Source organism: Anolis sagrei, chromosome 2 (genome assembly GCF_037176765.1).
Source record: "Anolis sagrei isolate rAnoSag1 chromosome 2, rAnoSag1.mat, whole genome shotgun sequence".
Lineage (NCBI taxonomy): Eukaryota > Metazoa > Chordata > Lepidosauria > Squamata > Dactyloidae > Anolis > Anolis sagrei.
In genome coordinates, this window is record NC_090022.1 from 192,943,680 (window position 1) to 192,970,403 (window position 26,724).

The window sequence follows — 26,724 nt, forward strand, 5'->3', positions numbered from 1 at the left end:
TTGATATACTATACATTTTTTTTATTTTTCAAAAATAACAATCAACAATAATACAACAAATTCTAGAAGTAAGAAAATAGGCTATAAAGAATGTTAAAAGTTTGCAAATTCATGATAGTTTGTATAGAAACCAAGGAAGAAAAGCAAAACATAACTTTGAACTGGTTATTCTCAAGGTTTGGGGTGAGGGAAGAAAGGAAAGAAGTGGTGGTCGGCCCAGGAGATTTAGAAAAGTTCTTGAGGTTAATGCAGTCTTCAGCTTCCCATGTCCCAATCTGTGGTGGTATCCAGTGTTGGAATTCATTCCATTTGCTTCCACAAAATCAGTCTGAAGAAGAGGGTGGGGAAAGGTAAGAGTAATAAGGTGCAATAAAATAAGTGAAGGATATAAGAAGTATCTTTTCTAGTTCCTATTCAGAGGAAGAGGATCTGTACACTTTTCAAATACTCCTCACCCCAGATCATGTGGCTGTGTTGCTGCAGGCATGCATAATAATAATAATAATAATAATAATAATAATAATAATAATAATAATATACTTTATTTATAACCCACCCTCTCTCCCAGAAGTGACTCAAGGCAGTTTCCACAGTATAACAAAATGGCAAACTTTTTTTGTGTCAGGAATGATTTGAGAAACTGCAAGGCGCTTCTGGTGTGAGAGAATTGGCCATCTGCAAGGACGTTGCCCAGGGGACACCTGGATGTTTTGATGTTTTACTATTCTTGTGGGAGACTTCTATCATGTCACCGCATAGGGAGCTGGAGCTGACAGGGGGAGCTCATCTCCGAATTCAAACCTCTGACCTGTCAGTCCTGCCGTGCTCACTTCTTTAAGGTACTTCCCAAAATTGCCTTTCTTGGCTTGGTCTTTCTATGTCCTTCCTCATGCACAGAAATATGCACAAACTCCAGATGTGCGTGTACAAAGCTTTCCTCTTCCACAGAGAGAACCACCCTCACCTTAACAATGTGGCACATTTTGACAGGGAGTTTTCTGTTCCACCTTCAGCCTCTGCCCATCCAGGAGGTTGCACTTGGCGAATGGTTTCCCCCAAAAGTTCACGTCTTGCATCTGTCCATTCTGGCCTTCCACTTGTTCTCTGTAATCCAAAGGGGAAAAGATCAGAAACAAGGATCTCACTGTCTTGGGTGGTACACCCTTCATTCCCTTTTTCTCCAGTTTGGCAACCAACCATGTTCAGCATGGCAAATCTAGTTAGAGAGCACCAGACTCCCCTCACCCTCACATCATGAAAGAGAATCCACAGGGACAGCCCATGATATTTAATTGCCTGAGAAAATGAGATGAACCAAGGTTGAGCACTTCATCACTACTGAAAACAATACCTTGTCTTCTGTTACTGCTGAAGACATCAGATGATGATCAAGGAACACACACACAGCCTTGGCCCCAGACACCATTGCCTCTCCTCATCCCCTAACCCAGTGGTTCCCAACCTTTGGTCCTCCAGGTGTTTTCGACTTCAACTCCTAGAAATCCCAGTCAGGTTACCAGCTGTTAGAAATTGTAGGAGCTGAAGTCCAAAACACCTAGAGGACCAAATGTTGGGAACCCGGCACCAAAGGTAGGGAATATGTGGCCTACCAGATCATCATGAACTGCATCTCCCATCTACCCCTTGCCATTCCAACTAGGACTGACAGGAGTCCCAGTCCAATGACATATTAATGGATCTTTAAAGTTAAGCTGATCTTAGTGGATCACAATGGTTGTTATGGGCATCTATCTATCTATCTCCCTGATTTAAAGCATTTTAGCAGATTCTAACTTCTACACATAACTCTATGGGTTGCAACTCAATTGGCAACAGGATTATGGGTACATTTACACTGTGGAATGAATGCAGTTTGACATTGCTTTAATGATCATGGGTCATACTATGGAATCCTGGGAGCTGCACTTGGCAAAGAAGGCTAGAACTCACATGATTGCATACTTGAGCCATGGCAACGGAAGTGGTGACTAGAAATGGGAAGGCCTGGAAAAAAACTCAGAAAATTTGAGGGGAAAACAAGTTTTTTCCATTTTTTCCAAAGCCATGGTTTTCCAGGAAAACGAAAAAGTCTGAAGACTGTGTTCTTTTCCAATGATAAATAATATATCTATGACAAGTTTTTGTAGTTTAATAGACTTTTTTCTGTGTTTTTTATGATAGAAATAATTAGGAAATGACATTTATAACCCAGGAACCAAAATTGTGTTATATAGTGTATAGCTTCCTCCATTATACATGAAAAATGGCAGACTAGCTCAGGGTGTCATCATCTGTTTGAGGCCACCATCACTATCCATAGAAAGGAAAGGATGGAACTCTTGCAGCACTAACACGAAGCATGAGAAAAGTTGTGTACTGTTGCCATCCCTTCTGATTAACTCAGTGTTTCTCAACCTGGGGGTCGGAACCCCTGAGGGGATCGCAAGGGGGTATCAGAGGGGTTGCCAAAAGACCATCAGAAAATAGTATTTTCTGTTGGCTATGACGGTTCTGTGTGGGAAGCTTGGCTCAATTCTATTGTTGGTGGGGTTCAGAATTCTCTTTGATTGTATGTGAACTATAAATCCCAGCAACCACAACTCCCAAATGTCAAGGTCTATTTTTCCCAAACTCCACCAGTATACACATTTGGGCATATTGAGTATTCGAGCCAAGTTTGGTCCAGATCTATCATTGTTTGAATCCACAGGTCAATGTCCAGCAAACTCTTCCAGGATTTTCTGTTGGTCATGGGAGTCCTGTGTGCCAAGTCCGGTTTAATTCCATTATTGGTGGAGTTCAGAATGCTCTTTGATTGTAGATGGACTATAAATCCCAGCAACTATAACTCCCAAATGACAAAATCAATCCCCCCAACCCCTTCAGTATTCAAATGTGAGTGTATCGGGTATTTGTGCCAAATGTGGTCCAGTGAATGAAAATACATCCTGCATATCAGTTATTTATATTACGATTCATGACAGTAGCAAAATGAGTTATGAAGTAGCAATGAAAATAATGTTATGGTTGGGGGTCACCACAACATGAGGACCTGTATTAAGGGGCCGTGGCATTTGGAAGGTTGAGAAACACTGGATTAACTCATGTATTCTTTTCATATGTCATTACAAATAAATAGAGACATTAATTCATTTCTTTTTCGTTAGTGCAATATTGAAAACATAACGTAGATGTGCGTGCATTGTACAACTTACGCAGTTTGGCACCACTTTAACTGCTATGGCACAATGCTCCTGGGAGTTGTAATGTGGTGAGGTACCAACATCCTTTGGCAGATAAGCCTAAAGGCCTTGTGAAACCACAACTCCCATGATTTCTCAGCACTGAGCCATGTCAGTTAAAGTGGTGTCAAACTGCATTAATTCTAAAGTGTAGCTACACCTCCCCATCATATATTTTTGCCATGTAGCTATTTAAAAAGTAAAGTTATCCTTTTGCCAAAGGCCAGTGACTTATTACACTATGTAACACAACTTTTGTTCCTGGGTTATAAATGTTATTTTTAATTTGTTCTATCATAAAAACATGGGGAAAGTTTATTAAATTGCAAAAACTTTGTGTTTTGTTTTCTTTGTGGGAGATCCTGCAGCATATTTTGCTATAGTTTTTCAATGAGTTGAAAAACAATTCAACATAGATTATGGCAGCCACAAAATGAAGTTTCTTGAGTATAACAATTACTTTCCATAGGAAGTACCACACAATTAAACAGGAATGACACTTTCAAACCAAGAACAGATTTTTTTTTCAAATTTTGTTACGTAGTGTAATAGTTTGATGGGTTCTCTAAAGAGTCACTTAGGTCTAGGGCTGGATCTACACTGCCATATGATGCAGTTTGAACTGCATCTGTGCAGTCTGAACTGCACTGAACAGCTCTGAACTGCATTATGGGTCTGTACTGACCATCTGCTTCATCACACTAGAGAATGAATCCACTTTAAATCTAGTTTCTTCCTCCTGAAGAATTCTGGGGTTTGTAGTTTAATGAGGCTGTTAAAGGCTCCTCCCTAAACTACAAACCCCAGAATTCTACAGGAGGAAGAAACTAGATTTAAAGTGGATTCATTCTCTAGTGTGATGAGGTCCCATGTAATGCAATTCAAACTGCATCATATAGCACTGTAGATTTAGTTAAAAGGGTGAGAAAAGGGGAAATGTCATTTACAGAAGTTACCTAACTCACTACTTGAAGAAAGCAGAGATGTGTAAATATGGCAAATACCTCTTTAATAGTGTGAGAGTGCAGTTTGACTGGGCCTCTACTTTATCTAAAGCAGGGGTCCTCAAACTAAGGCCCGGGGGCCAGATAGAGCCCTCCAAGGTCATTTACCCAGCCCTCGCTCAGGGTCAACCTAAGTCTGAAACGACTTGAAAGGCCACAACAACAACAATCCTATCTCATCAGCCAAAAGCAGGCCCACACTTCCCATTGAAATACTAATAAGCTTATATTTGTTAAAAATTGTTCTTCATTTTAATTATTGTATTGTTTTTAAGTGTTTTTTTTTTTTTTTTGCACTACAAATAAGATATGTGCAGTGTGCATAGGAATTCATTCATGTTTTTTTCAAATTATAATCTGGTCCTTCAACAGTTTGAGAGACTGTGACCTGTCCTTCTGTTTTAAAAGTTTGAGGACCCCTGATCTAAAGCATAGTTATATGCTCTAATTCCGCTTCAGTAGATGGTGGAGAGAGGTGAGAAAATGGCAAAACAGCAGAAACAGGAATGAGCCCCTTGAATGAAATCAATCCTTATACCTCTCTCGCCCCTCCCGCCTCACCCTTTCCCTCACTTCAGACTCACGGATATTTTTCACCATAGATGGGCTTGCACTCCCTCACACGGGTTCTCACAGGGTTCGGCCCACATGCAGGTTCACAGAGGCCCCAGGAACTCCAGTCTGACCAGGCTCCATTCACTGAAAGAAAAAGCCATTCAAGTCAAACCAAGCATCTTCATACTTTGCATCTATAGTTTAGATTCAATTCAGTTTGAAAGCACTTTAACTGTCATGGCTCAGGTTATGGAATGGTGCAGTGGGACTGAAGACTGACAGGTCGCAGGTTCGAATCTGGGGAGAGCACGGATGAGCTCCCTCTATCAGCTCCAGCTCATCATGGGACATGAGAGAATCCTCCCACAAGGATGATAAAACATCAAAACATCTGGGCGTCCCCTGGGCAACGTCCTTGCAGACCGCCAATTCTCTCACACCAAAAGAAACTTGCAGTTTCTCAAGTCACTCCTGACACGACAAAAAAAAGGTTTAGGAATCATAGAAGCTGTAGTTTGGTGAGACACCAACACTCTCTGATCAAAAAGTATGCTGCAGACTTTGTGAGACTTCAAATACTATGATTCCATAGCCTTGAGCCATATCAAACTGTATTAATTATACGCTGTAAGTGCACTGTTAAATTCCCCAACCCGGCCTTGTGATGCAATAATTAGAGTTGAATTTGGAAGACTGTCAGAATTTCGCAACTAAAACAGTTCACGCTGGATGAGAATTAGTACTGGCAAATCCTGAATTCAAATTCTTATTCAGACATTACAGTGTCCGTACATGCTAGGAAAGCCCTAAGATTTTCATGGCTTCACCATAAGTTGACAGGTGGCTTGAAGATACACATACATCTGACCACCAAAATGGAAATCATGAGAAACATGCAGACTGGGTGTGTTTTGGAAGTCTTCCAGTGATCTCTAGGAGTTGCAAAATGCATGTGTTTACTTAAGCAGTGCATGCCTGACATGATTGTTTCATTCCATATGTATATACAGTCATAGAATCATAGAGTTGGAAGAGACCTCATGGGCCATCCAGTCCAACCCCCTGCCAAGAAGCAGGAAAATTGCATTCAAAGCACCCCTGACAGATGGTCATCCAGCCTCTGTTTAAAATCCTCCAAAGAAGGAGCCTCTACAATACTCTGCAGCAGAGAGTTCCACTGCTGAACAGCTCTCACAGGAAATTCTTCGTAATGTTCAGGTGGAATCTCCTTTCTTGTAGCCATTGTTTCATGTCTTAGTCTCCAGGGCAGCAGAAAACAAACTTGCTCCCTCCTCCCCATGACTTCCCCTCACATATTTATACATGGCTATCATGTTCCCCTCAGTCTTCTCTTCTGCAGGTTAAACATGCTCGGCTCTCATAGGGCTTGTTCTCCAGACCCTGGATCATTTTCGTCGCCCTCCTCTGGACACATTACAGCTTGTCAGTATGTCTTTTCAATTGTGGTGCCCAGAATTGGACACAGTATTCCAGGTGTGGTCTAACCAAGGCAGAATAGAGGGGTAGTATAACTTCCCTAGATATAGACACTATGCTCCTATTGATGCAGGCCAAAATCCCATTGGTTTTTTTAGCTGCAGCATCACATTATTGGTTCATGTTTAACTAGTTGTGCACAAGGACTCCAAGATCTTTTTCACACGTACTGCTATTGAGCCATGCATCCTTCATTCTGTATCTTTGCATTTCATTTTTTCTGCCTAAGTGGGTATTTTGCATTTATCCCCATTGAACTTCATTTTGTTAGTTTTAACCCATCTCTCTAATCTGTCAAGATCATTTTGAATCCTGCTTTTGTCTTCTGGAGTATTGGCTATCCCTCCCAATTTGGTGTTGTCTGCAAACTTGATGATCATGCCTTTTAACCCTTACTCTAAGTCATTAATAAAGATGTGGAACAGGACCTGTCCCAGGACGGAACCCTGCTTGTGGCACTCCGCTCGTCACTTCTTTCCAGGATGAAGAGGAGGCATTAGTGAGCACCCTCTGGGTTCGTCCATTTAACCAATTACAGATCCACCTAACCGTAGTTTTGCCTAGGCCAGACTAGTCTGGCATGACTTGTTTTTGATAAATCTGTGTTGACTATTAGCGATGATCGCATTCATTTCTAATTGTTTACAGACCACTTCCTTAACGATCTTTTCCAGAATCTTGCCTGGTATCGAGATGAGGCTGACCGAGCGATAATTGTTTGTGTCGTCCTTTTTTCCCTTCTTGAAGATAGGGAAGATAGTCACTGGGTTGCTGTGAGTTTTCTGGTTGTACGGCCATGTTCCAGAAGCATTCTCTCCTGACATTTTGCCCACATCTATGACAGGCATCCCCAGAAGCTGTGAGGTCTGTTAGACACTAGGCAAGTGAGGTTTATATACAACCAGTTTTACATAAACAGCCAGTCTTGGAAGCTGCAAGGTGGCCAATTGCAACATTCACACTTGTGACAAAATGAAAATCATGCGTAGTTCACGTTTGACCAGTCCACACACTGTCTTGACAGAGAAAAAGTATGCCATGCAGATTATCAATAAAGAACAAGAAGCTTACTCTTTGTAATGCAGAACAACATAATTACAGTCATTTGAACAGTTGCATTGACTCACACAATGTCCTTTTAGAGAGATCCTTAGATGACCATATGAGGGACTTTCTTCCAGCAGCTCAGAATCAAATCACTGTCTCTACAAGCCCGTGCACAGCTCAAGACTAAAACATGTAACTGTTGCCAAAACTCCCAGGCTCAGCTGGCTTCTAATATCCTTGAGCATGGCATTTCTAACATCCTTGAGCATGACAATTACGAGCACATACACACACCAAAATCACTAGCTCTCAGGACTTACTGAGGCAACGGTCGATATCATAGCAGGATCTCATGTCAATCCGATCTCCTACACAGCGTTTGCCATCATGTGCTCTTCCAGAGCATACTCGGGTCCGTGACTGGGTTCCATCGATATCTTCACAATTGATCTTGAAAGTTGCCCCAAGCCGTTCACATTTGGACCATTCGCTCCACTCTGTCCATTGCCCATCCACTGTGTAGAGTGAGTAAAAAAAGTTGGTCAGAATAGGGGGAAAGAAATAGGCAGAGCCTAGTCTTCCTGAGTAAAGAGTGCAATCTACCCTGGTTTATTAAACCATCAACCTTAATCTCAATGGGAGCAATCAATCCTGGAATCCAAATCCTGTGAAGAATGGCATAGTGAACTTTGTATATTTAGCCTGGAGAAGACATTGGTTCCTTCTACATTGCAATATAAAGTCCAGATTATCTGCTTAAAACTGGATTATATGACAGTGTAGACTCTAATAGTTCAAAGCAGATAATGTGGATTATCTGCTTTGATAATCTGGATTATGTGGCAGTGTAGAAAGGGCCTGAGGGGCCACCTCAGTGCAAAGGACCAGTGAAACAGATCAATCCAATGCATGTAGATGATTCAGGTTAATGCTTGTCAAAGCTGCTTAATGCTGCCTTGAACCACATTAACTAAAGTTGTGGGTTGTTCTGAATTCTCCTACAGAATCTGGAGCAAAAAAAAAATGACTTTGGGCTCATGTAAACAGTTTAGATGGTTCCATGGCAGCATTGGCTACAACTGTTTATGCAGCCATGTTTCCTGGACTTCAACAGTCTAACATTATACCACACTGGTTCCAGATCCCTGCAAATAAAAGTAAGGACCAGAGCCTACTGAATGGCCTCACCTTCTCTTGGGAATGGTCTCCCCAGAGAGACCCACCTGCAGCCTAAATAAAGGAACACCTTTTCCTTCTCTTTTTCTTCTAGGGCCCTTTCACACAGCCCTATGGCCCAGAATATCATGGCAGAAAAGACCAGAATATCTGTTTTGAACTGGGGGCGCTTCCAGACAGCACTAAATCACGGGTTTTAGTGAGGGGAAAAAATCCCAGAACTTCAGGAGAGGTCCACCTACAGACCTGTTGGTCCCAGGATTTCTGCCTCCGTTCTCCAGACTTGATGCTTTGTACCGAGATTTAGAGGCTCCCAAGATTGCCACTGCAGGACTTTCACTGGAAACTGGCAGTTTTTTAAAACCCACAAGATGCGGATATGCGGAGATTTGGTTATGCGGATCATCACTAAAGTTCCGTTCTATGTGCAGGCCAGAGAAACTGTGCCCTCCATACATTTCATAAAGTGTCTGGCACACAAACAAAATTCATGGGGTAGGACTACTTCTGTCCATGTCAGCACTACACAATGAAACAGGAACACACACTTTTAAGCCAGGAACAGAACTTTGTCTGACCATCTGTCCAGACAGATTTGGATGTGTATTTGTGGCATCAAACAACAGGGTGCTGTTCCTGGGTTAATCATGGCTGTTCCTGATTGCTCTTCTTGTGAAAAGATGTACAACATTGACTAGGAGGCCACAACTTTGACCTGGCCAGAAAAAATGTGCCCTCCACACATTTCATAAAGTTTCTTTCACACAAAGATTTTGTCTTCTACTCAAGTGTCACCTTCTTTTTAGGAACCAACTAATCAGGAACAAACATCTAAAACCTGGGAAGAAACCCATATAAAAAATCGTGTGATTTCAGATTGCAGGGGCATACAGACATGCAAAGATGAAGTTATTCAGCTCAGAACCGGGATATTCTCGCACCTGGAAATTTCATGATTTTTTACTTTTGTAGCAATTGCTTCCGCGTTGACAGGGAACAGCATCTGGCCATCCTCCTGTTTGCTGAGGAAGCTCCTGGGATAAAGGTATTGTCTGGATGGGCCCCAGGTTATCTGAATTCACACTGCCATATATTCCAGTTCAAAAGTGATAATGTGATATTTTATTCAGTTGTGTGGAAGGGGCCTTAAAGAGCAGTTTTATTGCTTTTTGATCTCAGCACGTTTGTCCTGCTGCTGGTTTTAATTTGATTTGTTTATATGCTGAAATGCTTTACTCTCTGGTGCCAGTTTTCATTTTATATTATGCTTCTTTGGCCACTGTTTTATAACTTGGCATAGCGGGTTCAGTGTTGGACTATGATGCTGGTTCAAAACCCTTCTCATCCATAAAAACCCACTGGGTGACTCTGGGTGAGTCACACACTCTCAGCCCAGAAAACCTCATGATAGTGTTATGTTTAGGTCTCGATCAATGACATGAAGGCACACAACAATGAAATCCTTCGACAATACAACGAAATCCATATTTTTAGATTGTACTTCACCAGAGAATTTTGGTTCGTGGGCGACCTAAAAGCAAAAGTTATCTCTGCTCAGGATGTGAATTCCTCTCATTGCAAATGTAGAAAAGCACCCAACCTCCTTGAACTCATCCCATCTCACCGGGACAGGGCACTCCTGTGTTGCAGATGTGATTGCGGGTGTCTTGACCAGGGCAGTTCCTTCCTCCATACTTTGGTGCAGGGTTGTTGCACTGACGGTTCTCCACCACTCGACCAATCCCGCAAGTCACTGAGCAGGGACTGGAAGGTTGCCAAGCACCCCAGTTACCATCCCCTGCAGGGAAATACAAAGCAAGGAGGAGAAAAAGAGAATTATTGGGAACTGTGCAAGAATGCCAGGCCCACTCATAGCCTGGTGAAACCAAAGGTGCACATCATCACTAAGTGAGAAAAAAGCAATGGTGGTTCAACAGAGTGGTGAACTTACGTGGACAGAAGGGAAGTCCCACACAGTCCTGTTGGTCTTGGTCACTTCCTGGGCACGGGTTGCCAGGTGGCATTGTGGAAGGGAAAGGGTTGTTGCATAGACGCCGTCGTTGTTGCTGGGGCTTTTGGCTTGAACCTTCTTGGGCGCAGGTGGCTTGGCATGCCTCCCAGTTTCCCCAGCTGCCCCAGTTTCCATGGGCTACAAGAGGAAACAAGGATCTTACAAGAACGAAAGGGGTTAGAAGGGATGGGGAGATAAGTGTCAGTCATGGAAAGAGGGTAGGTACAGCTGGAGGTTGGAAAGTAAGTTTTTAGAACTACAACTCCCACAATCCCCTACCTTGCTGGGCAATTCTGGGCCAAAAACTTTCTCGAGTTCTGGTGAGGCTCATCTCCATGATGTGCTTTCATTTGCTTGTTGTTGTTCATTCGTTCAGTCGTCTCCGACTCTTCGTGACCTCATGGACCAGCCTACGCCAGAGCTCCCTGTCGGCCGTTACCACCCCCAGCTCCCTCAAGGTCAGTCCAGTCACTTCAAGGATGCCATCCATCCATCTTGCCCTTGGTCGGCCCCTCTTCCTTTTGCCTTCCACTTTCCCCAGCATAACTGTCTTCTCTAGGCTTTCCTGTCTCCTCATGGTGTGGCCAAAGTACTTCAACTTTGTTTCTAGTATCTTTCCCTCCAGTGAGCAGTCGGGCTTTATTTCCTGGAGGATGGACTGGTTGGATCTTCTCGCAGTCCAAGGCACTCTCAGCACTTTCCTCCAACACCACAGCTCAAAAGCATCGACTTTGTATTTCTAGGTGCAAAGATTACTGCAGATGCAGACTGTAGCCAGGAAATCAGAAGACGCTTACTTCTTGGGAGGAGAGCAATGTCCAGTCTCGATAAAATAGTGAAGAGTAGAGACATCAGACTGGCAACAAAGATCCGCCTAGTCAAAGCCATGGTATTCCCTGTAGTCACCTACGGATGTGAGAGCTGGACCTTAGGGAAGGCTGAGCGAAGGAAGATCGATGCTTTTGAGCTTTCATTTGCACTTGACTCAATAATTCCTTCTCTCTGTCTGTGTTCTGCTCTCTCTTTTATTTTTCCCTATCCGTTCTTCCCTCAGTTCATCTGCTCACAATTCCTCTCTGCCGCCCCTTCTTCCCTTAATATTTTCACCCTCTCCTCCTTCATCCAATCTCATTCCCACTCATCCAAGCATCTGTCCAGTCTTTTCAAATAAATGTTACCAAAGGAAGCACACATTTGCAATTTAATATCCCCAAGTTGCCACTGTTTAGAAAGAAATGGCTACTTTGGATGTTCTGTGTTCCTGGTTCTCAAAATGCCTTGTTAGTTTTATTTATTTCTAAGGCATACACCTTCAGGGATTAATATTAGTAATCACTAAATAAATAACTCCCAGTTGATGTTGGAATCCTATTGAGGCAGTTATGAATGTGTAACCTAAAGTCACATATTAATAACTGGTATTCATGTATATGTAGCAACTATGAAAGCCTCCCAATTCTCACTTAACCAGGAAGCAGAATGTCATTGAAAGGGTTTGTTCCTCTGGCACTCAGACAGCGGCCCTCTACTTATATGAGCAATTTCTTATGCAAGAGGGAATTGCATCGGGGTTCTTGCTTCTACATTTGCAATACAGGGCCCTTCCACACATCCCTATGTCCCAGAATATCATAGCAGAAAATCCCACAATATTTGAGTCCACACTTAGATAATGTGGGATTTTCTGCCTTGATATTCTGGGATACAGGGCTGTGTGGAAAGACCTCTAGATCACTCATAAGAGGGGGTAGAAATGTCTGCCAGTTGCTTCCCGAATGATGGGGAACAAATCTCTGTTTGTTGCAGCAGCTGCTTCCTAGTAAGAGGGAATTGGGAGATGGAATTGGTCTGTGAGCCCCTGCATAGCCATATAACTATGGCGGTTACACATTCATAACTACCAAGAGGACTCCAGGAGTAGTTAATTAATCTACCACAAAAGTGAGAGAATGTGTTTCACACCAGATGTTGTTTACCTTCAGAACATCTGCCTTTGCCAGCATAGCCAGCCCAATAGGTCATGGAAGACAAAAGACATAGAGGATCATAAATTATATATTTTTCATCTATGCCATATAGTATAATCTGTACTCTGAAATATAGCCTTATATGCCACTTTTCTCTCTTTCATCACCAATTGTTTTCTCTGCTACCACTTTCCAACCATATTCCCATCAAGCCATCAACTCAACACAGTGCAGAGATTGATAAAGTTCATCTTTTGGGGATTACCATACCCAGAATCCCATTGGCCGTAGCGGCTGGATGTGTGCAAGAGGTAAAAGATAAAGGTTTCCCCTTGACATTAAGTTTAGTTGTGTCTGACTCTGGGAGGTGGTGCTCATCTCCATTTTTAAGCCTAAGAGCCGGCATTGTCCCTAGACACCTCCAAGATCATGTGGCCAGCATGACTGCATGGAGTGCTGCTTACCTTCCTGCCAAAACGTTACCTACAGATCTACTCACATCTGCATGTTTTCAAACTGCTAGGATTGCAGAAGCTGGGGCTAACAGCAGGAGCTCACCCCACTCCCCGGATTTGAACCACCAAGCTTTCAGTCAGCAAGTTCATCAGCCCAGTGGTTTAACCCACTGCACCATTGGGGGAGTGATAGTCCAAATGAAAGAAGGAAGGAAGGCAAGCAAGCCCTTCCCATAACTTACTTGGGCAGATTTGGCGGGTGTCACAGGGCCTCCTTTCCTCCTTGTTCCCTGGACAGGTGCCCCCACACACCGGGGCTGGATTGGTGCAGGTCCGCTGCCTGGTCTCGAACCCTCTGAGGCAAGTCACGGAGCAAGGACTCCAAGCACTCCATGATGTCCAGCCTCCATCCACTGCATGGGGAAAAAATAGCATCCTAAGAATTTGCTTGAAGGGTTATTCCCCTAACGAGGAATGTCTTATCCCATGGACTGTCTTATCCCATTGGGGGTGGGTGGGTGGTGGTAACAGTACGTAATCATGGTATTTGGTCCTATAGTGTTTCAAATCACTATATTTCATTATTCATGTAATCTGAATTGGCTGGTTTTTCCATTACTAACTGATTCATCCTTATCCTACAAACAAGTGGATTCTCCACCCTCTCCCCTTTAACAAACAAAATTGTGTCTTACTTCGAGATCGTGAGGGATCAAACTCTTGCAGTATCAAGATTGCATTTAAAACATAGAAAAAACAGAAAACCTCACTATTAAAGAAAAAAGAAATATAGTGATCTACTAAGGATCAAGTGGTTGCATTACGGCAGAATACTGGGGACTCACTGTTGTATAGGAGACTGCCCACAGGACAGCTCATTTTTCCAGATCATAGATTTGATTCAATGAAGATGATTCTGACAACTCTTATCCCACGGGTTTTTGTACTTTTAAAATGGAATATCCTGATTCCTGTGTCCGCAGAGTTCAACAGTCTCCCATGTTGTTTAACATCTACATGAAGCCATTGGGAGACATCATCCGGAGTTTTGGAGTTTGATGTCATCTGTGTGCAGATGACATTCAACTCTATCACTCCTTTCCACCTGCTACTAAGGAGGCTGTTCAAGTCCTGAACTGGTGCTTGACAGCTGTGATGAGGGCAAACAAACGGAAATTGAATCCAGACAAAACAGAGGTACTCCTGGTCAGTTGGAAGGCCGAATAGGGTATAGAGTTACAGCCTGTTTATTGTCTTCCCAGCGCTGCTATATGCCTGCGAAACATGGACTGTTTACAGATGTCACATGCAACTCCTGGAATGATTCCATCAGCGCTGCCTCCGGAAAATCCTACAAATCTCTTGGGAAGACAGGCAGACAAATGTTAGCGTGCTGGAAGAAGCAAAGACCACCAGCATTGAAGCGATGGTCCTCCATCATCAACTCCGCTGGACCGGCCATGTTGTCTGGATGCCCAGTCACCATCTCCCGAGCAGTTGCTCTACTCCGAGCTCAAGAACGGAAAACGGAATGTTGGTGGACAGGAAAAGAGAATTAAAGATGGGCGCAAAGCCAACCTTAAAAACTCTGGCATAGACATTGAGAACTGGGAATCCCTGGCCCTTGAGCGCTCCAGCTGGAGGTCAGCTGTGACCAGCAGTGCTGTAGAATTTGAAGAGGCACGAATGGAGGGGGAAAGAGAGAAATGTGCCAAGAGGAAGACGTGTCAAGCCAACCCCGACTGAGACTGCCTTCCACCTGAAAACCAATGCCCTCACTGCGGGAGACGATACAGATCAAAAATAGGGCTCCGCGGTCACCTACAGACCCACCAGAATACTGATCCTGGAAGACTATCCTACTCAGCCAACGAGGGATCGCCTAAGTAAGTAAGTAAGTAAGAATTACAGCCTGTGTTGGACGGGGTTACGCTTCCCCTGAAGACACAGGTTCACAGTTTGGGAGTGATCCTGGATTCATCGCTGAGCCTGGAACCCCAGGTCTTGGGGTGGCTAGGGGTACATCGCACAATTAAAACTTTGCACCAGTCAGACTTGGCCATGGTAGTCCATGCTCTGGTTACATCCCAAATAGACTACTGCAACGCACTCTACATGGGGTTGCCCTTGAAGACTGCTCAGAAGCTTCAAATGATCCAACAGAGCAAAGTACAGGGAGCATACAACCCCCTGTTACATCAGCTCCACTGGCTGACAGTTGTACCAAGCATAATTAAACATTCTGGCTATAGCCTATAAATCTCTAAATAGTTCCAGCCCAGTTTACCTGTCCAAACAGATCTCCCCCTATGAACCATCTCAGAGTTTAAGATCTTCTGGGGAGGCCCTGCTCTCAGTCCTGCCTCCTTCACAGGTGCAACTGGCGAGGATAAGATACAGGGCCTCCTCAGTGGTGGCTCCTTGGCTGTGGAATTCCCTCCCCATGGAGATTAGATCAGCCTTCTCCCTCCTGACCTTCCGTAAAAGAGTGAAAACATGGCTTTGTGATCAAGCCTTTGGAGAAATCTTTCAATAGATAGAAATGGAATGATGTACAATGACTATTGGAACGGCCGGATTACAATTGAGGATAGTGTAGTTAATGGTGAAGCTATTGGTTTAAATGTTTTAAAATATTTTAATGCATTTTATAATTATATTTTTCAATGTTTATTTTAATTTACATTGTTTTAAGGCATCAAATAGTTGCCTATGTGTAAAGCCACCTTTTTGTACCCCCCAGGATTGAGAAAGGTGGGATAGAAATGTCGTAAATAAATAAAAAATATGGTCTTCTCCTGTCTCACTTTTTTTTGTACTGTTTATGACATTTGACTATTGAATTGTGACAGGCACAGACAGGAATTCCCCCTGCGTCGTGGGGTGGGTTATGTTACTTTTCATTGCCTCAATAGCTTACATCTGTTTTAAAATGGGGTGGGAGCATGGGATAAGGACCGATTGATCATTCCACATCCATCAGGAGGCAGATGGTGCCGTTTCCTTATGGGGAGTTCTGAAGAACCCCTTGAAGAGGAAGTGAACATGGAAAAAACAAGATCATACATAGGGCAGAATAAAGATGCTTTTGTTCCCTATCAGGCTGCGGTTTTATAACTTACTGTTTCAGGCACACATTGACATCCTTGCTCCACCCACGGCCATGCATGAAAGGCAGTGCTTGGAACTACCGGAACAGATGGTACTTTGGCAAAGGAAGCAGGTCTTGGGGCAAAGAATTGGAGGGCTTTGTAAGAGACCAGCAGTTCAGATGAATTGCTTAATAATGCTGGTTTTACAGAGACAATTTTGTTATATATATTAATCCTGGAGCTTGGACTACAACTACATGTGGCTGATGGGGGAAGTTTTTCTGAATTGTGACCCAAAAAAGCATAGCTTTCAACAGCTCCAGTTTGGCAGGAGAGTTCCATTTTTGTGTGTGTGTGAGAGAGAGAGGAGTGTCTTGAGAAACTGCAAGTCGCTTCCGGTGTGAGAGAATTTGCCGTCTGCAAGGATGTTGCCCAGACGATGCCTGGATGTTTTACCATCTTGAGGGAGGCTCCTCTCATGTCCCTACATGGAAGCTGGAGCTGACAGATGGGAGCTCACCCCACTCCCCAGGTTCGAACCACCAACCTTTTGGTCACTTAATCCTCTGCAACTTTTTTAGAGAAAAATGTCTAGTCTCAGTTTCCACTTTCTCCCTTTCTCCTTTTATTAGGCCAGTTGCTGCAAGCTGAGTCCAAATTGCAAAAGTAGTTCCTTAATTCACTGAGGAGGTGGAATCTTGCCTTTCCCAGTATGGCTGGTGTGCCTATCTGAGCCTATCACTCCAGAGACAAGGGTTCAAATCCTTGCTCAAGCATGACCTTGGGTAAGTCAACCTCAGAGAAAGGTAATGGCAAACCTCTTATAAACGAATTGAGCCAAGAACCCCCTGTGATAGGTTTGCCTTAGAGTCACTGTAAGTCTGAAATTATTTGAAGGCACACAATAATAATTGTGTGCCTTCAAAAGTGGAACTCTTATAATTGTTTTAATTGGGTTAACTGTAACTGTGTGTTTTAATGTATTGTTTTTTGGCATCTAATAACCGCCTCCTATAAGCTATCCTGAGTCCCTCTTTGGAGGCGAGAAGGACGAGATAGAAATGCCTGAAATAATAAATTATAATTATAATTATACAAGCTACTCTGGGACTTACGAATTCAGACAGAGAGAGTTTTGGAGCACAATACTCCTGATCTCATGATCATGTTAAAAAACCAAGTATGGATTGTCGATGTTGCAATTCCACGTGATAGCAGGATTGAAGAGAAACAACTGGAAAAGCTGACACAATACAAGGATTCAAAGATTGAACTGCAAAGACTCTGGCACTAGCCAGTCAAGGTGGTCCCAGTGGTGATCGACACACTGGGTGCAGTGCCTAAAGACCTTGGCCTGCACTTAAACACAATCGGCGCTGACAAAATTACTATCAGCTGCAAAAGGCCACCCTACTGGGATATGCACACATTATTCGCCGATACATTACATAGTCCTAGACACTTGGGAAATGTCCGACGTGTGATCCAATACAACAACCAGCAGAGTGATCTTGTTTGCTGTGTATTCATCTTGTTGTGTTTCAAATAATGATGATGATGATGATGATGATGATACCATCAACCATTCCTGGTGCAGCTGGTGGCTTCCATGCCAGGAGATTGCTGAATCTAGTTTGGGTTTTAGTTCAGAGTTTAAAGGAGTTTTCAAAAAGGTTTGCCATATTTGGATGGAGCAGATCCAGTGCTTTGGATAGTTCATGAAAAGCTCATGCTCAAACCTAGGACAGATTCACTCTGCCATTGACTTCACCTGCTGCTTATTGCTCTCTCGTCTAAGGAGGATCAGTCATCTTGGTTTCTCTAATCAGCAAGTAATATGAGCCCATAATATGCTCAAATAAATGTGTGTAGACTTAGCTCAGCTTTTCAAAATCCAACCATCTTTCATCAAAAGAAAAAAGAGAGGAGGGGAAGGCAAGTGCCAGCGCTATTTACTGAAGATGAAACCTACGGATTTAGCTCATTTATTGAAAAGACAGAGAGCTGTGGCTATTAGAAGAGATGAAAGCTGGAGATCTGGCTCATCTATTGAAGTCAAAGCAATGTGGATTAGAGTGGCAGAAGAAGGGGGAAATCCAGAGGTTCAATGGGTACAAAAATCCAAACACTGGAAATCACACGTGATCCCAGCTTTACATATAAACAGAGCTACCCATCATCATGAACAAAAAAACCCGAGTATTCAAATTGGAGGGAACTGCTCAGATAATGAACTGGATCTACCTACTTTTTAATTATGGCAATCCTAAATATGCCTAGTAAACTTTAATTAAGCACAAGTTGTTCTCCTTGTTCTAATGCAAATCATTTTTGCTTTTGTTGTGTGTCTACAAGGGGTTTCCAATTTACGGTGGCGAAGAGACATCCTTAAGGGAGCCTCCGTTAGTGCAGCAGGTTAAACCGCTGAGCTGCTGAATTTGCTGACTGAAAGGTTGGCAGTTTGAATCTGGGAAGCGGGGTGAGCTCCCGCTGTTAACCCCAGCTTCTTCCAACCTAGCAGTTTGAAAACATGTGAATATGAGTAGATCGATAGGTAGGAAGCTAATGACACTCTATGCAGTCATGCTGGCCACATGACCTTGGAGGTATCTATGGTCAATGCTGGTTCTTTGGCTTAGAAATGGAGATGAGCATCACCTTCCAGAGGCAGACACGACTAGACTTAATGTCAGGGGAAAACTTTACCTTTACCTTTAAGAGGTACCCTTATCATGGGTTTTCTCAGCAAGATTTAAGAGCAAGGTTGAGATTGCCTTCCTCTGAGGTTGAGAGAGTGTGACATGTCAGGGCCACCAACTAGGCTTCTATAATGAGTGGTGATTTTGTGTAGTGCTCAATACTGACAACACTACACAACACCAGTTTCTCATTTACCAGAAAGGAAAGGAAGCTGTTGATCTCCACAGCTAGTATCCCTTGAAGTACTTCCACTGGAGGGAGTTGCTTACAGCCATGGAAATAAGACTGAGTAGTATTCCTCCTATAAAGCCAGTTTTTGGCACTGTGGAAGACTGCCTCTCTCCCCATAACATTGAGAAATTTAACATATTTAACTTAGGTGAGCAACAAATTTGAATTTAGATGAGCCACAGAGAAAATGTCTACAAAAAATAAGATAAGATTGTGTATTCGGGGCATCTCATCCTACCATTGCTCAATTAGGGACAATTTAGCTTGCCTGTCTATTTTTCTTCAAGGTAAGTAAGGGTAAAGGTTTCCCCTTGACATTAAGTCTAGTCATGTCTGACTCTGGGGGGTGGTGCTCACCTCCATTTCTAAGCTGAAGAGCTGGCTTTGTCCATAGGCACCTCCAAGGTCATGTGGCTGGCACGACTGAATGGAGCGCCGTTACCTTCCCACTGGAGCGGTACCTATTGATCTACTCACATTTGTATGTTTTTCAACTGCTAGGTTGGCAGAAGCTGGGGCTAACAGCGGGAGCTCACCCCACTCCCCCAATTTGAACCACTGATGTTTCAGTCAGCAAGTTCAGCAGCTCAGCAGTTTAACCCACTGCACCACCTCAGTAGTTAAAGGTAAGTTAACTACCAATTGGGTAATATTGGTGCATCACAGAGAAATCTCACTGCCTTCTTTGTTTGTACAGATTGAATTTATAAAGGAATCTGTGTGGCACTTTAGAAAAGAAAAAAATAAAACAGAAAAATGAGCAGCCCATTCTAGAGGAGTGGTATAGGATAACCCCCAAGCTTGGGAAAGTTGCTTTTTTTATTTCCACGCCCTGGCACTGGCAGTTAATCCAGCACTCGGCTTGACAGAATATACATCTGGCTTGCAACCTCTCATGCCATAAAGAAACCAGGTTCTGACCAAAGATTAGGAAATCAATGGGATTTCAGTGCAGAGATTTAGGAAACTGGTGTTTTTTTTGTTAAATGCAATGCTCAAATTCCCCAGTAACGATTGTTACACATGGCTTCTCTCCACGAGCAAAGAACTAGTTCCACAAGCACAAAGCATAGTTGTACTCACCGGGACAACACTCCCGTGGGGTGCATGACCGTGCTTCCCACTCGTGTGAGCCCTCCGTACAGGTGCCTTTGTTCCATCCGTGGCAGGTCCGTTTGCGCCGCTGGATCCCCTCCATGCAGGACACAGAACAAGGGCCCCAAGAAGACCATTCACTCCAATGAGCTGAGCTGTGGAAAGGGTGGAGAAGAATTGTCAAAGGTTGGCTGGAAGAGAATTTGTCCCCCACCCCTACCCTTACTCAAAGTCATTATAAATTCCCCAAGATGGCCATACCACAAGAAAGCAACAAGACAGAGAGGTCTTCCATTCTTGTTCAAAGTCTTGGACTTATAGCTGGACTTGAGAGCCAGTGTCCAGATTCAGGTGAAGTCTGGTGCCTTTAGAGATTTAGGGCCCTTGGAAACCACCATGACAAAGTATGAAATCCCAAGAAAGAATGCCCCGACGTTTCCCAGAACTTTGGGAAACTATGTAAGCACTGTGAGAGCAAAGGTGATCTATACTAAGTTGCTTCCCTACATGTCAAACCCAGACACCTTTTTGGATCGCATACTACCAGCAATTTTAGGAGTTGTGTAAACTGTTTTCCCCAAGGTCTAGATTTTTTTTTCATGTCAGGAGCAACTTGAGAAACTGCAAGTCACTTCTGGTGTGAGAGAATTGGCCATCTGCAAGGACATTGCCCAGGGGACACCCGGATATTTTACCATCCTGTAGGAGGCTTCTCTTTTGTCCCCACACGAGAAGCTGGAGCTGACAGACAGGAACTAATAACACTCCCTGGATTCAAAACACTGACCTTTTGGTCAGCAGTCCTTCCGGCACAAAGGTTTAACCCATTGCTCCACCGGGGGCTCCTAAGGTCTAGATAAGAAGGTATGAAAACCTCATTCTATTTAGGCCTGCAGGTAAACAAACCTTGCAAGAAATATTTGCACATCAAAAAAGTTGATGGATATATATATATATATTTAAAGAAAAGATGAACTATTCCCATCAGCAGATCTAACGTTAGAAGGAATCCATACTAATCGGTTAGCAAAATTCCAAAATCCATGACCAACAAAGGCTCTCATAAGGGATAACAAAAATGTACAAGTTCTCCCATTTTCTTCAATAGGCTGGCTGTGAAACAGTATTGTTAGCCACTTTGGGGCTCTTTTGCGAGAAAAAGTGGGATAGTAATAATCATGGGGATGACGATGATGTGAGGGATGAGTAGGGAGCAGTGGTCACAACGCTGTAGCGGGGAATAGAAACATTACAGTCAGCCCTCTGGCGTTAGGAGGCATATGACTCCCATGAAAGTTAAAAACTTCAGATTTTAAAATATCTCTCTAGGAATTTCTATATCTTTCAGCAACACACAATGGTCAACTCCCACTAGAAGGAGACTACAGAATAGCATTGGTGGATGTAGAAATTCTTCAAGAGGTATTCGCTAGGGCCCCATCTGACCATTTAATGCATTTTTATACCAGCATTGAAGTTAGTTGTTTTGCTGTGCAAATGATTACATAGGAAATCCTGGAACCAGTTTGAGGCCCGGATGGTGAGCATTAAGGGCTTTCTTTCATGTGCTTTTGTGGGATTTACTTGTTGGATTGCATTAAACGGTCAGTGTAGATAGGGCCTAAGTCTTCCAACATGATTAGAGATACCCAGGGAGCATTTAATCACATCCATGAATGCTCAAATCTATGAAAGTCCAAGCCAGAATTATGGAAGGAGGACTGTACTTTCTTGGACTTTGACTCTCAGAATCTGCTAGTCTTTTTCCCTCTTCCAGAAAGGAATTGCTGAATTAAGCAACCTCCAAAGCAGTGCGTCTCTTCCAGTTGTTGTGACTTTTTAAAAGTGAGTGAAACAGTCACTGGAGGCAACAAATGGGTGATGGGTGGGGATCTCGGGCAAGAGAGAGCTAAGTTCTTGAGTAGACAGCAATGGTGGGACACATAGTGTGCCTGTACTTAGCTCACCGACAAGCCTGGCAAGGTGCACCTTCTCCCGCCTGGAATCCATATGCACGATTCAGGCAGCAGTCTTGTGTGGCTACTCCAGTACCAAGGAGACTGCGGCAAGAGCCTGTGGCTTCATCAAAAGCTTCGTAGCAGTGAACGTCCTGTGCCTCTGGAAAAAGCACAAACAACTGAAAGAAAACAACTAACAGAATAGCAGGTATTCCCTTCTGAATGTATTACATGTTTTATACGCAGAGAGAGACATATGTGTGTGCGTGTGTGTGTTATAAACCTTTAGAAACTTTGGATTTATTCTGAGGATCCCCCCCCCCCCAAAATAAACCTATATATACTGTTAACAAGATTTAAAATTCCAATAGGAAAGAATCTTTTGGAGAATGACGTTCATAACCTTTTGGGAAAACTTTTGGAAAGGCATGACCTTGTTAGAGATCGTAACCTTTTATAAAGTATGATCTTCCTGAGAAGAGTTAAAAACTCACTTGAGTCAATCTTCTCCTTAATGGTAAATATCCACTAGTATTCATGCAAGGCAATTAGGTTTCTCAGCTGTTAGACTGATATACCTAGATATCTCTTTGAACTGTTAGGAACAAAGATAAGCCAATACACAAAAAACAGCAGAGTTTCAGAAGTGTTTCTTTCGGTGCCCAAAAAAAAATCTACTCTCCTTTAAAACATCTTGGTTTACATCTTGCTCTCAAGAGACCAAAAAGAAAATAGTCTTCATTAAAATAACAAAGTTGGTTTGCTCACAAATTTAATGTATTCAGCATATAGGTACATTACATACCAGTCCAGTCACAGATAGGATTTGAAGTAGTTTCTCTGTGCAGACAACACAGGGCATCTTTCTTAGAGTCTTAACTGTCCAAAGTCTAAAGCATCTTTCTGTTCCAAGAGTCTAATGGAGTCTCTGTCTTTCCAAAATGGAGTCTTAGATCTGAAGAGTCCCAGATCTGGTCACATGGTCTGCAGCCCCTCCCACAACATAGGGTTAAGGAAAACCGCATACCAATATACACATATACAATATAGTAAGCAATCTGAATTATATACATAACAAATAACTAGTATAGGAGACTTGTATAAGGTTGACATTTCCAACAGAAAAATCATGAAATGACAAGAGAAGCTTTAGAGCAGTGTTTCTCAACCTTCCTAATGCTGCGACCCCTTAATACAGTTCCTCACCCAACCATAAAATTATTGTCATTGCTACTTCATAACTGTAATTTTTCTACTGTTATGAATTGTCATGTAAATATCTGATATGGAGAGACAGGCATGTAGCCGGGGGGGGGGGGGGCTCGGAGGGCTTCAGCCCCCCCCGAAATTCTCATGGTGGTTCGCAAAAAGGCCTTACTGGTGCATTATTTAAACTGTTATGTTTATTCATATCATGATCTGATCACCATACTCAATATCTCCCCTATGCATGGGGGTATTGGGGTAATGATACAAAAGGTTTGCTAGGCTAGACCCTCTTTCACTCAGACTCAGCCCCCCCCCGAAACTCAGCCCCTCCCCCGAAACCCCCCATGAAAAAAAATTCAGCCCCCCCCCCCCCCCCGAAACGAAATCCTGGCTACGGGCCTGTGGAGAGAATATGTTAAGAGGGGGACTTTGGATTTGTGAAACCTAAAGTGAAGCCTCATCAAGCCATGAATCTCTCTGTGTGACCCAGTCTCCGTCTTTCCCCTTCTCCTTTTTTCTCAAACACAGATGTTCTTGTGAGGATAAAGTATAAACGAGAACTGTATGTATATAGGGAGGCTAGATTGGCATTTATCAAGAGCAAGGACCTTTTAGTAGCAAACCTATAAGGGTAACTATCAAGAGATTTGCATACTGCTTCATCTCTCCTGGCTTTTTGAAGATGGGAAAACCCCTTTCTCTTTTATCTTGCTTTGAGGAATAACTTCTGTATGATTTCTTTTTGTAGTTTGTTACATTATCTCTCTTGGAAAGGGGAATTTGTTTGCCAAAGGGTGCGTGTTTCATACATTTCCACTTTACAGAAGTAAGCACCATTGCTTATGTACACAAAAAATGTTCCATAAATGTGTCGAAAAGAGTTTTGGGCAGGGGGAGAGGAGTCAGTATTGTATGTGTAAATTCCTGCACAACATTTACGGGGGAAAACCTTAAATCCCAGCTTCCGCCAAAATCATCAAGAATATCTGAGCATGTTCAGAAACCTGAGAGTTACCAAAGCATTAGGATGTCCTGAAAATAAGCTTTTGACACTGAAACATTTCCTTGCAGGTCCCACATGCCTTGTGCTATACTAGTTTTATTATTTAATTCTAATTTTGTAAACTGGTTGAGCATCCCTTATCTGGAATTGTGAAATCTCAAATACTCCAAAATTGTCCTCATGGGTGGCTGAGACAGTGGCACCTTGGCTCTCTCATTATCCACTGTACTCAAGCGTTGTTTCACTGTTGTATAAAATTATCTTAGGATATGTGTATAAGATGTTTGTGAAGCATAAACAAATTTCATGGTTCTATTTGGGTTCCATCCCCAAGATACCTCATACAGACACATACACACACATATTATATATATATATACATACACACACACACACACACACCATATACTCGAGTATAAGCTAAATTTTTCAGCCCTTTTTTCAAGCTGAAAAAGCCCCCCTCGTCTTAAGTTAAGGTTATTTATTGTTTTACTCTGTTATTATTATTATTTTATTCGATTTATTATTTTACTGTATTTATTATTATTACATTTACATTATTTTACTCTATTATTATTACATTTATTAATTTCCTCTATGTATTATTATTACATTTATTATTTTATTTTATTATTGTTATTCTTACATTTATCATTTTATCTCTATATTATTGTTATTATTACATTTATTATTTTACGCTATTTATTATTACATTTATCATTTTACTCTATTATTATTACATGTATTATTTCACTTTATTATTACTGTTGTTATTACATTTCCATTATTTTACTCTCTTTATTATTATTGGAAGGATACATAAGCACATTTATGTTGAAGAACATTAGAATAATGGTTTAACCAGAGTTGGACAGTCTTATCTTAAATTACAGTTTTATGTAAATATTCAAAAACATTTAATCTACTGATGCCTCAATTCATGTAAATCTATTGGTATCTATTTTTATTTTGAAATTTACCAGTAGCTGCTGCATTTCCCACCCTCTACTTATATTCACGTCAATACGTTTTTCCAGTTTTGTGTGGTAAAATTAGATGTCTCAACTTACATTCAGGTGGGCTTATACTCGAATATATATATATAGTGTGTGTGTGTGTGAACAAATATTCTGGGGGGGGGGGAATCCAAAACACCATAGAATCATAGAATCAAAGAGTTGGAAGAGACCTCATGGGCCATCCAGTCCAACCCCCTGCCAAGAAGCAGGAATGTTGCATTCAGATCACCCCTGACAGATGGCCATCCAGCCTCTGTTTAAAAGCTTCCAAAGAAGGAGCCTCCACCACACTCTAGGGCAGAGAGTTCCACTGCTGAACGGCTCTCCTTTGATTCCCAGCACTTTGCATAAAGGCCATTCAACCTTTTTTATCCCTCCTTTCTTCCAATGATCTCAAGGCTTACATTGTTCTCTTCCTTTTATATTTTATCCTCACAACAACCTTGCAAGATAGGCCTTCTTGTTAAATGCTTACTGGACCCAAGCTACCCTGTGAATATCATGGCTAACTGGGGAGTTCAAGCAGGATCTTCCAAGTCCCAGTGCACGACTCTAATTGCTACCATCACATCACGTCTCTTGAATTATATGAATAATGACATGTAACAGTTGGAAATAAATGTCCTTCATTATAAGGGGTCACTCTACATTGGCCTTCCCTGGCAGCAGCAAGCCTCTTCTGAAAAGACATCAGAGCCATGCTCTCCTAATGGGCAAATTAGAAAGCAGCAATACATACATTCCACACCCGTGAGAATCTCTGATCACATAATAGTTGACCTTCATAATATTCAGCCCTGACATCTGAGATTGCATGCAAATACCTTTCACGCTGGATTTTAAAACTGCAAAGCCTCTTGTGCTGTTTCAACTACCAACAACCTCTGCAAATAACTTAAATGCCACTCCAACTTCTCCTGTGTCTATGCTTAACATTGGTAAGAAGGTAAAAACCCAACAGGGAAAGCATTCCTTATTCTCTGTTCTGGGGTGAAAACAATCCTTGTTGCAAACATCATTGGTGTGCAGATCTAAGAAATTGCAGCAGCCCTATGGAAATTAAAAAGTGGAAACCCAACCCAATGGGGTATGAGAGTCACTGCTGCTTAGAAAAATTGTCCCTGTGCTTATTTGTCTTTAAGAGCTACCAACACAGAGAAATCAAGCCAGTCACTCTTTTTTTCTCCTGGAGGGAGATGAGTGCAGTGTGGCACTTCTATCGCCTGCACTAAAGGCAATAGAAAAATGTGGCAATTCCACATCCTTCTTCTTCCCAGCACCCAGTTCCCTTTACCTGCAGGAGCTTCCAGACCCCCAAATCCCCAAACCACCAGCAGGAACAGTGGGAATTGACTCATCCGAGGGATCTCCATGGTGGCCTCTGAAGCAAAGGCAGAGGACTGAGCAGAAATGGCCAAGAGTAAGAAGGTTTTGAAGAGAAGGGGAGAGGGGAAGTCCCAGGT

General features: G+C 42.5%; 1 protein-coding gene across 1 annotated transcript; it reads right to left on the reverse strand.

The window, feature by feature from the left end:
* Positions 1-26,724, reverse strand: CFP (complement factor properdin). The gene is made up of 10 exons (XM_060762792.2): positions 26,556-26,724; positions 22,040-22,190; positions 20,061-20,227; positions 13,197-13,367; positions 10,473-10,670; positions 10,146-10,319; positions 7,666-7,860; positions 4,831-4,945; positions 965-1,104; positions 1-328 (listed from the first exon to the last, which is right to left on the reverse strand). The coding sequence occupies exons 1-9, from the start codon at positions 26,632-26,634 to the stop codon at positions 966-968; spliced, it is 1,389 nt and encodes a 462-aa protein (XP_060618775.2). The 5' UTR covers positions 26,635-26,724; the 3' UTR covers positions 1-328; position 965.

What these genes read in the sequence shown, in the direction of transcription:
- CFP (XM_060762792.2), bottom strand. Translation starts at nt 26,634, where the DNA reads ATGGAGATCCCTCGGATGAGTCAATTCCCACTGTTCCTGCTGGTGGTT. An exon ending in CACCCGCCAAATCTGCCCAA is followed by an intron (nt 10,671 to 13,196) that starts GTAAGTTATGGG and finishes TTCCTCTTGTAG; the next exon opens with CCCATGGAAACTGGGGCAGC. An exon ending in GGGACTTCCCTTCTGTCCAC is followed by an intron (nt 10,320 to 10,472) that starts GTAAGTTCACCA and finishes ATTTCCCTGCAG; the next exon opens with GGGATGGTAACTGGGGTGCT.